General features: G+C 38.7%; 1 protein-coding gene across 4 annotated transcripts in view; it reads right to left on the bottom strand.

Annotated features, from left to right (window-relative positions):
* The window catches only part of RAD50 (RAD50 double strand break repair protein), an 81,969-nt gene that overhangs the window by 3,469 nt on the left and 64,807 nt on the right, over window positions 1-13,693 (bottom strand). For all 4 annotated transcript variants that reach the window (XM_069103859.1, XM_069103861.1, XM_069103863.1 and 1 more), the window contains exons 23-25: window positions 7,918-8,003; window positions 6,405-6,547; window positions 1,017-1,150 (exon numbers count right to left, since the gene is read on the bottom strand). In XM_069103859.1, the coding sequence (XP_068959960.1) occupies window positions 1,017-1,150; window positions 6,405-6,547; window positions 7,918-8,003 (363 nt within the window). The remainder of the gene's footprint in view (window positions 1-1,016; window positions 1,151-6,404; window positions 6,548-7,917; window positions 8,004-13,693) is intronic.

Consider the following 13,693-nt stretch of genomic DNA (forward strand, 5'->3'; position numbering starts at 1 on the left):
ATGTTGCGTTCCCCCAGTAAAATGTCAAAAGAAGAGGAAAACTGAGGACAGAGAGCAGAGCACCTTGACGATAACAAGTGTTTGGTCTGAGGATAGAGTCAGGGTGGAGAAGATGACCGAATTGTGGAGCAAACCCATTCAGAAAAGCCAAGTGCCAAGGACAACGAGGATCTGGGCAGGGATGTACAGCTGAGGAAGGCTTCCACCTGAAAGCTCTAGGGGCAGAGAAACCTGGAGAGACTTATGTGAACTGCTGTGGAATGAAGCAGAACCTGGGGAACAATCATACATTGACTGCAAAACTGTAAAGGGAAAGAATAGGAAAAGATTTAAGAACTTTATCTAGAAGACTGATTATTAAACATGGTCCCCACCTCTTGCCAGAGAGGCCAAGATGGAGTATAGGTGAAGAATGAAATATATACTTTCATATGTAATGTATGAGTGGTTTTTTTTTTTTCTGATTGACTATACTTAATTGTTACAAGGAAGGGTTTTTAACCTTTTTTTTTTAGTGGGGTGTGAATAGGAGAATAGAGATGCAAAGAAAAAGAAAGGAACATTAATGAAATTTTAAGAGTAAAAAGAAATTCAGAAGGGAACACAAATAAGCAAGGCAGTGTTATTACCATGTTAAACTTACTTAAAAAATCGAAGCTGCATATAACAGAATCACAGTCTGACATACAATACTATTTTTCTGTTCTCAGTGTAAAGATATGTTCGTGTTTTCTGATATTGGTCAAATTCATTAGGAAAAAAATGAATGAGAGGAAGAAAAAACCATCTTTCCTGATGATGGCCTAATATGTGGCCAGTTAAGAAAAACATCGGCTGAATATTTAAAATTTCCAACAGTCAAACCTTTATATTGACATGAATTAAATTCTTCATGAAGCCTATGAACGGTTTCCATTCAAAGTTTATTTTAAATGAGAACTTACTTTTCTTGATGTTATTTAAAAGTTATTGCTATAATGTTTCCCCTGCTCCCTCCCAATTTAATAAATACTTACTCCACCAGGGCATGTGCAAGAGATTCAATGTTTTCTCTATCAAGGTTCGTCGTGGGCTCATCCAAGGCCAGAATGCCACAGTTCAAACAGAAGGTCTCTGCGAGGGCCAAGCGAATGATAAGGGAAGCAAGCACCTGAAGGAGAATCAGTGGCAGTGAGAGCCGAGTCTGTGAGGCGCAAACAAAGCCCCCAGAAGGAAAAGGGGCTGGGGTCTGAGCCTAGATGACAGACCCTTGTGTCTGTCAAGCTCAAGGAAACGTTGCAGATATCATTCCCAACTGAATGTAGAGGTGACAGACCTCAACCAACCACGCGGGCCACATTCTGAGTAAGTCCAAGTTCGCGAGAACTGTGTGCCAGTGGGGAGTATATACTGAGAATCTAATACTGCCAGAGAGGTAGTAATGGAGGTATGGAGAAAGGCAGCCTCAGAGTTAGGAGCACCTGCGTTAAAGCCTTGTGTCTAATATCTACTGGGTGACTAGTTCTAAACAAGGCACTTAATTACAACCTCTAAGTGGCTTAACAACAGCTATATACCTCAGTGAAGAAGATTTCCTCATTAGGAGTTCCCTACATCAGTGAAATCATAGGTCCAGATGGAAAACAAGAAACCAAAGGAAATCCAAAACAAAAGCAAAAAACAAAACAACCCACCCCCAAACCAAAAATAACCACTTGGGGGGAAAAAAGCTGAACATAACGCTAAGCCTCCCAAAGATAAGGATATGATAAAAAAAAAATAGTAGCTAATGGGAACCCCTGAGCAGGTTCTTTTTAAGATCTTGACCGGTGCTGTCAATCTCAAATAGAAACTGGCCAACATACTGTATATAAGGATTCATGCAACCACTTAAATGACTTAGAAAACCACATATTAACATTATCTATGTTCCACTGTACCTTTATTTATTTTGTAAAATATTTCTCAATTACATTTTAATCTGATTCAGGCTGCATAGGAGTGTTGTGGGTTGCATGCAGCTTTGGGCATGTGACATCTCTGCTCTAGACAGTAGGGAGCCATTAAAAGATCTTTACTAAGGAGATGACAAGATCCTACTCACTGGAGGTAAGGGATTTGCCCAAAGCTACCCAGCTGCTGCAGCAGCTGCGCCAAAAGCTCTGGTGACTTGTCCAGTGCTGCTGCCACCATAGCAGGCTATCACTCAAGCTGTATCTAACCACTACCAGGAGCTCCTATTACATCACTCATTTCTGTTTCTCAATTTCCCTAAGGGTGGTTACTAAACTGATTTCAGAATATCACTGAAATGTATGAGATAAAACTGATAGTATCTAAAAAAGCTCTTACATCTGGAAAGGTCACTACACCTTCTTCACCCTTGCGGTCAGCAGTCTGCTTTGATGAAATACATAATCTCTGGGTTAGAAAGAACTCTCTGAGCTCGCAGCTATTTTTCCTAGAGAACTGCTGTAGTTGTCCATAGCTCTTCACTGCCTTGGGAGCTAGAGCTTCATTTATTTATAGCCATCTTCCTGCCTTGTTAGGAGGTTAGGGCAATATTTTCAACTGCCCTTTAACCAGAAACAAGCAGCTTCTTGACAAAGGCCCAACACAAACAGTGGCTGAATGTAGATGGCACAAATGAGTAGTTATCTAGCTGAATGTATGAGTCTGATAACTTCATGTGCCATCTGAATAGAAGAGATGAAAATCCAGGTAAAGGTGTTTCTGATTTTGCTTTTGTAAACCCATCTTTTACTTGTAAAAGTGAAACATAAGATCAGAATTATTTTGCACTGATATACAAGTAGGAATTGGTTGTTATAAGCTTCAGCTGAAATTAGAAGTTTTCAAGTATCCAGTTCTTTATTTCCAGAGTGAAACCTCAATTCTTCTTCAGCTAAACTAGAAATATAGAAACCTTTCTTATTCTCAGAAGCTGTCTGAAGAAGGGAAATTGATAAGCATTTATAAGCCAAAGTTGAGAGCTTTTTATGAAAATTAAAAACTCAGCCAATGTAGTCAATAATCTCTGAATGTTTAAAACTCTCTTAATAAAGCTTGACACAAGTCACCTGATCCAGTCCTCTGCCACAGGGCAGAATTATATCTAAGTTGTAACATGTGGAAAGACTTTACAACTTCTCTGGGCAATCTATTTGCATGTATATACAGGAAGGTAGGCAGGCAAATTCTACTGTACACACATATTGCTTGTAGGCAACTATATGTCCTGGATTTTCCTAGATGGTTCCCAGTTCAAAAAAGGAAAATGGGGCTCTAATGAGGTGAGGTAAAGGAACAGCCATGATTTGGGGTTAGGAAATATGGTCACCATAGCCATATGGATGTGTCTAGGAAGCCTGATAATTTCTCGCAGGGTATTTTAAACCATTTCTCACACTGTCCTCAGCAAAGGGAAAAGGCTCTTTTCCCTCCTTATAGATTAAAAAAAATTTTATAGTAGTATGTGACTACTCCACTCTGGGCAGAGACCAAGTATTTTTATTTTCAATTCTTCCAATAAAGTAGCGCCACAGGGGCTACTTTATTGTCCTTTAACCTTTTACTTCTTTTACATTCTTTTAATATTTGCCACATCTCTCTTAAATGGTAACTACTAGAACTGAACCCAATGATACACTCTACACCAGATCCAATAATCACAATGCAGTCCTAACCTCTGGACTTCCATATGACTTCTCCCAGGCAGGCAAACTAGTGTCTAGTTCAGGCACCATGGAATTCATACCAGAAATAGAATCAATTATGCCTTAACCTTATGGATATTTCTGTCTTTAAAGGATGGTATTTATAGTTATCTCACCAAATGTGGGTGAAGCCAATATACTGGAGAGAATGCCTGCAAGTCAGACGATGCCAGATAGCACTCCTGCTTTTTCAAAAATATGAGTACAATGGGCGGCCAGGTAGCACAGCGAGTAAGATCACTGGCCCCAGAGTTGGGATGACCTGGGATCGAATCCGGGCTCATACACTTAGCACCCACCCAGAAATAACTGGCTGTGTAACCTTGAACAAGTTACTTAACCCCCATTGCTTTAAAAAAAAAAGTATGAGTACAATTTAATATCTCATATGCTACTCATATGCTAGGTTTCTGGCTTGCTAACATAGCTAAATTATGGTTTCCTAAACCAATAAGACCCTCTAGAGATATAATGGAGAGGAATGAGAAGGTGAAGTGGCACCAGGCACTAGACTTGGAGTTAAGTGGCATCAAACCCTAACTTGCATGTAGCCCTCTAAGTCTCCGTTTCCTCATCTTGCCTCACCCCCAACTCCCCGGCCTTTAGGGTCCCTTCCAGCTCTAACACCCTGAACCCACGATCTGATTCCTTTGCATGTCCACCCTGTAAACTTTCTTGGTCACTGCTGCTTATAACAGAGTTTTCAGTATTTCATGGCAGTTCCCTTATGACTTGCTCCATTTCCTTGTCTGACTATTAATATAATAATTTCTTGTTTTTGTTGGTTTGTATATTTTTGCAGATATTCATTCATTTCTTTTGACGATGGGGTTAAAATCCCAAAAGATCTTGACAGTCTAGAGCACAGGACTAAGTTCAACAAGGATAAATATAAAGTCTTGTACTTGGGTTAAAAAACATCACCTCAGTGTTTAATGACAGGAAAATTAAAAAAAACAACAACACCTCCATGTTACTTCAGGGTGCACTAATGAAGAGACAAGTTTCTAGGGAGAAAGTGACAGCTCACATCTGGAGTGTTTTGTTTACTGTTCTGTTCTGGGCATCCCAGTTTAAGGAGGATATTGATAAGAGCAAACAGGATGGTGAAAGGCCTTGAGTCCACATCATAAGACAATAGGTTTTACCCAATGGGGAGGGTCTGTACTCCAAAAGAGATTTAAAAAAAAGGAAAAGTATTTACATGTACAAAAACATTTACAGCAGCTCTTTTTTGTAGGTAAAGAATTAGACATTGAAGGGATGCCCATCAACTGGGGAATGGCTGAACAAGTTGTGGTACGTGATTACGATGGAATACTATTGTCCTATAAGAAATGATGAGCATGGGGTGGGTAGGTGGCGCAGTGAATAGAGCACCAGTCCTTGAGTCAGGAAGACCTGAATTCAAATCCAGCCTCAGACACTTAACACAAAAAACTAGCTATGTGACCGTGGGCAAGTCACTTAGCCCCAATTGCCCTGCCTTCCCCCCTTCAAAAAAAAAAGAAATGATGAGCTGGAAAGCTCTAAGAAAAACCTGGAAAAACTCATATGGGCTGATGCAAAGTGAAATGTACTGTGTACGAAGTAACAACAATATTGTAAGATGATTAACTGTGTACGATTTAGCTGTTCTCATCAATACAATGATCCAAGACAACTCTGAAGAATTCATGATGAAAAATACTATCCATCCCAGAGAAAGAACTGATGATGTCTGAATATGGATTGAAGCATACTTTTTTTTTACTTTCTTCATTCTTCTTGAGTTTTTTTGCCTATGTTTTCTTTCACAACATGACTATTACAGATATGTTTTTTTGCATGACTACACATGTATTACCTAATATCAAATTGCCTGCCTTCTCAACTAGGGGGTGGGGAGGGAGGAAGGGAGAGAATTAAGAACTCAAAGTTTTAAAAACAAATGTTAAAAATTGTTTTTACATGTAACTGGGGAAAAAGAAAATACTAAACAAATTTTAAAGAAACCCAACCAGGAAAAAAAAAAAACCCAATGGGGAGGTTTAGCCTGGAGAAGAGATGAGTCAGAGGATATGAGAGTTATCTTCAAGTATGTGAAAGGATGTCATGTGGAAGAGGATTAGCCTTGTTCTGTTTGGTCCCAGAGGGCAGAACCAGGAACAATGGAGGTCTGGTGTCAAGAAATCAACAATTAGAGCTATTCTAAAATGAAGTGTGCTCTCTCAGGAGTGGAATGTTCCCTGCCTTGGTGAAGGTCTTTGAGTAAAAGGCTGGCATTGGGGATGTCATAGAAGGGATTCCTTTCAGATATGGCCTCAATCAGATGGCTGCTGAAGTTCCTTCCAACTTTAAAATTCTGTGATTCTGGGACTTCTCGGTTTTGCAGTCATTTAAATTCTGCAAACTGCTTTACATTCTCTCTCTTGACTCTCACAACCCTGTAAGATAGGTATTATTATTATCCCCATTTCATGAAAAAGAAAACTGAAACTCAAAGAGCTTAAAGGACCTGACCAGGGTCATTGAGATGGCATCAGAGGGAAGAGTAAAATCCAGATTTCTCCTGCCTCCAAGACCTATTATGCTCCTACCACTCATACTGGATCAGAATTTAGATTTTTCATTTTTGCTTGGAAAGAATCATAAGCCCCTTCCTCCCCCCCGCCCCGCCCCTTAACTCTAGCTTGATATGTAACTGCTATACCAGTTCTGTATACCTACCTTTTGCCCGGCACTGCATCGTCCTCGCATATCCAAGGCTGTATCTCCTTTTATCATTACTACTCTATAGTTGTAATTCCTCCTTTTGTCAGAAGCTGACACATTTTCATCTGTATCAGATCGAATTTCTATATATTCAATATCTGATATAAGAGTTTGAGAGAAAAAAAAAGAAAGTTTTTGTTGAAGAGAATATTAAGCAGTATAGAAATTATCCCAAATGCTAACAGCAGCTCCCTAGACCTCTAGAATCACATATAAGTGCTTCTGTTTAGTTTTGAAAGCCATTCATTCCCTTACCCCAGCCTAACATTGTAGCTTCACTGAACATTACTCCTGCTCCTGCACTGTGATACACCAAATTTGCCTTCTCTGTTCTGCACATGTGATGCCACCATCCCCTGTTTCAATGCCTTTGAACAGGCTGCCCTCATGCCTGGAATGGAACTTCTTCCTCATCCCCATGGCATGGAATTCCTCCCTTCCTTCAAGATACAGCTCAAGTGACGCCATCTACATGAAGCCTTGCTGCCCTCCCAAAATACCTTGTATTTATTGTCTTTATATTTAAAGATGTACTTGTCTCCCCTATTAGAACGTAAGCTCTTGTGTGAAAGAACTGCTTCATGCTTTGTATTTACATCCTCAGAGCCTAGCTCCATGCCTGGTACACAGTAGATACTTGTTAACTGAGTAAAAAAATTCCTTATTGATTTTTAGATAAGTTAAATGACAGATGATATAATTAGTTTTAAGTAGCATGATTAAAGTGGTACCTTAAGTAGCATGATAAAAGTGGCACTCTGCATCAAGTACAAAATGAAACATTTCTATGCTTTTCTTAAAATATGAAGTTGAATCTTTTAAAAACTGACTGCCAAAATCAGGAAGTAATAATCACATGATGCCAAAAGTCAGGTCAGGGAATGGGGCGCCCTTCCTGCCCTTTCTAGTTCCACTATCAATTTCCTTATGCTGGTTTTCTCCTTATCTGAGTTAAGCTTATCCATATCTACATTCTTCAAAATAAAGCAATCCCAAACCCTTTTTTCCAGTTATAGCTCTGGCTAATTGTTATTTGCATCATAGCAATTATATAAAATCTGACCAGGTTGTGAACAGAAAATTTTGCCTAATCTTGATAGAGGATCACACCAAGATAAGAAGTCTTATGAATTCTCAGAAAGAAAGTTAGTGGGAAAGTTAGAAGTAATAATGGAAAGGGAGTGATAAAGAAGAGGCAACAGGAGAGGAGTAGCGATGAAGGAACAAGGCCAGCCCAAAGCCCTGGAAAATAAAGAGCCTCCAAAAATAGTTCATCTTAAATGGTATATTATATAATATAGATATGACTGTTCCCTTTAGCTGGAGTCTTATTGAGACTAGGAATAGCACAGGAGTGTGGGGAAGAGAGCAGGAAGTATGGATGAGACTCAGAGAATGGTCAGAGTAAAGCTATTAATTGTGGATAAGAGTCCTGATAAAGAGCATTAATTGAATAAATATTAATCACCTTGGCCTCGGTAGGTACTTCGCCAGAGATCACGAATAATTTTATTGATTTCTTCCATTTTCATGCTATGAAACTTCATTATTGCACTGAGAAAAGAAAATAATTTGCAATAAAAAATTAATATCATGAACCCCTAATTAAAAAACATCAATTTTATCTCATTTGGTACAAGTCTCCCCTCGTTCTCCTCCAAGAAATCTTAAATTGGTCAGTTTGTTCCAGGGACCAGTGAATCAACTAAGAAATTAATTATATTAAGTTGCTTCTTTAGTGTATATTATAAGAATTTTACAAAGCATATTTGTATCAGAAGTTTTTACCGAAGTTATGATAAGTTACTGGAGGTAAAGAGAAAGGTCTCTGGCCACTTCTCCCACTTACCACTGGTATAAAGTATAATAATTGCTTGTTGAACAGTCTTTCTAGGGTTGGAACCAGGTCAGGGGAAACTAAGACATAGATACCTCTAATTCACAGGACAAGCCTTTGAGCTACCAGTCCCTATTACCACATGCCGGAGCTAAGATGACGAGAGAAATCATACCACAGCTCATCTTGTATTTAAGAGTCTCAGGACAACAGCTCTTCTAACTTCTCCAAACTAGAACCTAGACTACTGCTCCGCAGGGGGATCGCTGCCTTGCTGTCACCAGTAGTGACAGTAATTTTCAAATCATAACAGAGAGAAGACCACCATTTAACATAAAGCAGATCATCTGCCTATTCTCTTAACTGCTAACTAAGCAAAGGGAACAATTATTAATAGGAGTAAAGTGGTATGATACTGTCAGGATTTTGCACACTGACAGAAGCACTAAGGAGAAATTTCCTTAGGGGCAAAAGATGCTGGCTGACATGCTGTGGCATAATCAAGGCTTCCGGGGGTTGTTCCTGGAGTCCCCAGCACTGCTGACTTCCCCTTTCACTTAGATAAAGCCCACAAAGCTTCAACTATGATGCAGAAGAGATGATATTGTTTAGAGGATTAAGGTGTTTTAGATGCCAAAAGGTAAACCTCAAACATCTGTACATCTTAGTCCCAAATCCCTCATGCTATTCAGCTGTGATAAATATTCCCCATTTGTGTTAAGACATTTTCTCGGTTTTATTTAGTAACTGACAGCTTTTCAACTCAAAAGAAAGGAAAAGATAACTACAAACCTGAAAGTGATGTGACTGGCTGCAATGAAACTTTGCAACTACGTGTCACCTTTCAACAAAAGATCCTCAGAGGTTTCTTTGGACAGCTTAAGAATCTTCTAAGTATTACATACTATCATGCCCCAAAGGCAGACATTATTACTTTCAAGGTAAAATGTAGACCAAGGATATGAGGAGGACCTTACTTCTATAGCAGGTTTCTTATCTGATTACACAAAATTGAAACTTAACTTTATGCTACTTACTTCGGCAAAATCATTTCACGATCTTTTGATTCACCAGCAAAAGAAAGAAGAAATGACTCAACATAAAATACATTTAAAATATTATCAGATGAAGGATTATAATGCAAATTATAAAAAGAACAGGAAAAAAAAATAGCAAACGACTAAACCCACACTCAGCTTGTTGATAGGGATGCCATCAGCTGTCTTATAATCGCCCCCGTTATCTTTACTTTTTATACCTATTCTTAAGATCTTAGCATTCATTCATTACATTTCAACTCCCAAACTTCCAAGGACTTCTTATTTGTAGGGAGAAAAGTTTTCTTTTTGGGACAATCATGAAAAGGGACCTCTTTTTAAACCATGAATCTAATACTTTAAAATACAAACTAATTCATTCAAACTTTAAAAAAATTCTACTTCAACTTAACATTGAAACCCAACTTACACATGACTAAAATCCTTTTGTCCCCCTCTCATTCTTACCATGGAATAATTGCTTACTATATGCTGAGTACTGTCCTAATCGCTGGGAATATAAAGACAGATAAAAACAGTCCCTGTCCTCAAGAATGTCACATTCTAATGGAAGAGGATGTAAAGAAAATCTTGACGGAAGTTAGGAAAAGCAGGAGATGTAACCTCGGAAAGAAAGCATTCTAGACTGGGAAAAGCCAGCAAAAGGGAATGGAGAGAGATGTAATGTCATCTACAAGGAACTAGTAAGGAGGATGATGTCAATGGATCATAGAGTACCTGCAAAGAGTAAAATATAAGAATGGAAAGGTAGAAAGTGGCCAGGTTGTTTAGAGCTTTAAATGTCAAAAACAGGAATTTATATGTAATCTGTCAGATAACAGGGGTCAACAGAAGTTTATTTAACAGGGGAGTGATATGGTTAGACTGATAGTTTAGAAAATCACTTTCGCAGTTGAGTGGATGATAGATTAGAGAGGGGAGTCACTGAAGCAGAGAAACCCATTAGAAGGCTAATAGTCCAGGCATGAAGTGATAAAGGCCCACACCAGGGTGGCTGCTGGGTGAGTGGGGAGAAAGGGCTTTATACAAGAGTAAAGATAGAAACAACAAGATTTCATAAAGGATTAGACATCTATGGGAATGAGTGAGAATAAAGAGGTGAGGACCACACCAAGGGAACAAGCCTGAGCAAAGTGTCTGGGAGAATTAGAGGGTATCCTTGACACCTAATAGGAAAGCTGGGAAGAGAAAAGAGTTTGGAGAGAAAGATAATGTGCTCTGCTTTGGATGGGCTGATTTGAAATATCTGCAGGATATCCAGTTCAAAATGTCTAAAAGCTGGTGGTCAGTAACTGGAGTTCAGGAAAGAGACTAGAACTGGATATGTAAATCTAGGAATCATCCACATAGAGAAGATAACTGAATCTACACCAGCTGACGAAATCATCAAGTGAGACAGTATGGGGAAAAAAGAGAAGAGAGCACTTGTGAATATCCATAGTCAGTGAGTATAATATAGATTAAAAATTAGCAAAGGAGCCTGAAGAGTGGTCAGACAGGCAGAAAGAGAAAAAAGGGACAAGTATTAGGAAAATCTAGAGAGGAGAGAGTACCCAAGACAAGAAAGTAATCATTAATGTCAAATCCTGCAAAAAGGTCAAGAAAGGTCAAGACTGAGAAAAGGCTATTAGATTTGGTGATTAAGAAAGCACTGGTAACTTTGGAGACAGCAGTTTCAGTTAATGATGTCTAGGAATCATTCGTTCATTATCAAATACCTATCCTGTGCAAAGTACAGTGTTGGAGACTGGGGAAATAACTTAAGAAATTCATGAAGTTTATGGTCAGTAAGAGGATAATACATAAACACAAACAGCTGTGAAAAACATCACATGATTAGTGCATTAGAGAATTACAAACTAAAGTGCTATGCAAAGTCCAAGGGTGAAGATCATTACCTTCAAATAAGAGTTTTAGCTGTTACTTAAGAGTTCACTCTTGGGAAGCTAGGTGGTGCAGTGAATAGAGTTAAGAGGAGTTAAGAAGACCTGGCGTTAAGAAGACCTGAGTTCAAATCTGCCCTCAGACATGTAACACAAAAACTAGCCATGTGACCTTGGGCAAGTCACTTAACCTCAATTGTCCTCCAAAAACCAAAACAAACAAAAAAAGAGTTCACTCTCAAAGGGTTATTATTTGCCCTGTATCTGGTATGTGTAGGACCCTTCCTATCTTGGCATACAAAAACTCATGAGGCAGAAGAAAAGAATTGCTCTTTACTTAGTAATATACTCTAAATTCAGGTTGAATATTAATTGATACATTATAGACCCCAAAGGCAAGGGGGGAAATAGATACAATTCAATGGATTTTTCTTACATACACATTTAGACTTAAGATTCTCTGACCACTGAGTTTGGTACGAAGCTCCCCTGTCTGGCAGCAGAGTCCTACTGTGGCAAAAAGCGCAAAAGTCAAGTAATTGAGTGGCAACATGACCAGGCAAAGGAAGCAAAGCAAACAGAAGAATCCAACATTAGACTCCTATTTTGGGGACAAAAAGGAGCAAAGCACGCAACAGGAGGAAGAGAGGGAAGTCAGAACTCCTGCACCAAAAGCTTCAAAGGAAAATACGAGCTGATTACAGGCCATAGAGGACCTTAAGAAACAGATAAGAGAAGTGGAGAAAAAATTGGGAAGAGAAATGAGAACGAAGCAAGAAAATTACAAAATGAGAATCAACAGCCTGACTAAGGAAAATAACACCTTAAAAAACAGACTGACTCAAATGGTAAAAGAGGCTCAAAAAGGCAATGAGGAGAAGAGTGCCTTAAAAAGCCAAATTTGCCAGATGGAAAAAAATCTCAAAAGCTCACTGAGGAGAATCATTGCTTCAGAATTAGATTGGAGTAAATGGAAGCTAATGACTTGATGAGAAATCAAGATGCTGTTAAACAGATACAAACAAATGAAAGAGTAGAAGATAATGTGAAATATCTCATGGGAAAAAACACTGACCTGGAAAATAGATCCAGGAGAGAGAATTTAAAAATTATTGGACTACCTGAAAGCCATGATCAAAGTAAGAACCTAGAAATCATCGTCCAGGAAGTTCTCAAAGAAAACTGCCCTGATGTTTTAGAACCAGAGGGCAAAACAGAGGTTGAAAGAATCCACGGATCACTTCCTGAAAAAGATTCCCAAAAGAGAACTCCTAGGAATATTATAGCCAGATTCTGAAATTCCCAGATCAAGGAGAGAATATTACAAGCAGCCAGGAAGAAACAATTTGAATATTGTGGAAACACAATCAGGATAACTCAGGATCTGAAAGCTTCTACACTGAGGGATCAAAGGGCTTGGAATATGATATTCTGGAGGGCAAAGGAGCTGGGATTAAAACCAAGAGTCACCTACCCAGCAAAATTGAGTATCATGTTTCAGGAGAAAATATGGTCATTCAGTGAAATAGAGGACTTTCAAGCATTCTTGCTCAAAAAACCAGAGTTGAATAGAAAATCTGACATTCAGATACAAGAAGCAAGAGAAGTATGAGAAGGTAAACAGGGAAAAGAAATCATAAGGAACTTATAAAAGTTGAACTATTAACATTCCTACATGGAAAAACGATAATTATAACTGATGAAACTTTTCTCAGTATGAAAATAGTTGAAGGGAATAGAAACGTATGTGTGTGTGTATGTGTGTGTATATATATACATATATACACACACACACATATGTGTCTATATTGGAAGGTATACGGGCATATGAATACATAAGTGAATGTGTCTATATATGTTTACATGTATACATATACAATTTAATAGGAAGGGATGATACTTAAAAGGTGAAATTGACAGGTGAGAGAGGAATATAATGAGAGGAGATGGGGAGAGACAGAATGGAGTAAATTATCTCACATAGAAGAGGCAAGGGAAAATGGTTACAACGGAGGGGAAGAACAGGAAAGCAAAAGGGAATGGGTCAACCTTACTCTCACTGAATTTGGCTTAGGGAGGGAATGACATACACACTAAATAGGGTATCTCACCCTACAGGAGAGTAGGGGGGAAGGGGATAAGAGGGAGGATGATGGAAGGGAGGGCAGGCTGGGGGGAGGGAAGTTGCAAGCACCCACTTTTGAAAAAGGATGGTATCAAAGTAGAGAATAGAACAAGTGGGAGGTGGGATGGGATGTCAGTCTTTTACAATATATCTACTATGTTAATGATTTGCATTAGCTACACATGTACAACCTATGCGGACCTGCTTATCTTCCCAGTAAGGGTGGGTGACATGGGAGGAAGGGAATGAATCTGGAATTCAAATTTTTAAAATAAAATGTTAAAAAAAAAAACATATATATATATACTATTTTACATGTAATTGGGAAATAAGATATACAG

Source organism: Petaurus breviceps, unplaced genomic scaffold (assembly GCF_028583685.1).
Source record: "Petaurus breviceps papuanus isolate PSGF00001 unplaced genomic scaffold, PetGlider_PUasm1.0 64, whole genome shotgun sequence".
NCBI lineage: Eukaryota > Metazoa > Chordata > Mammalia > Diprotodontia > Petauridae > Petaurus > Petaurus breviceps.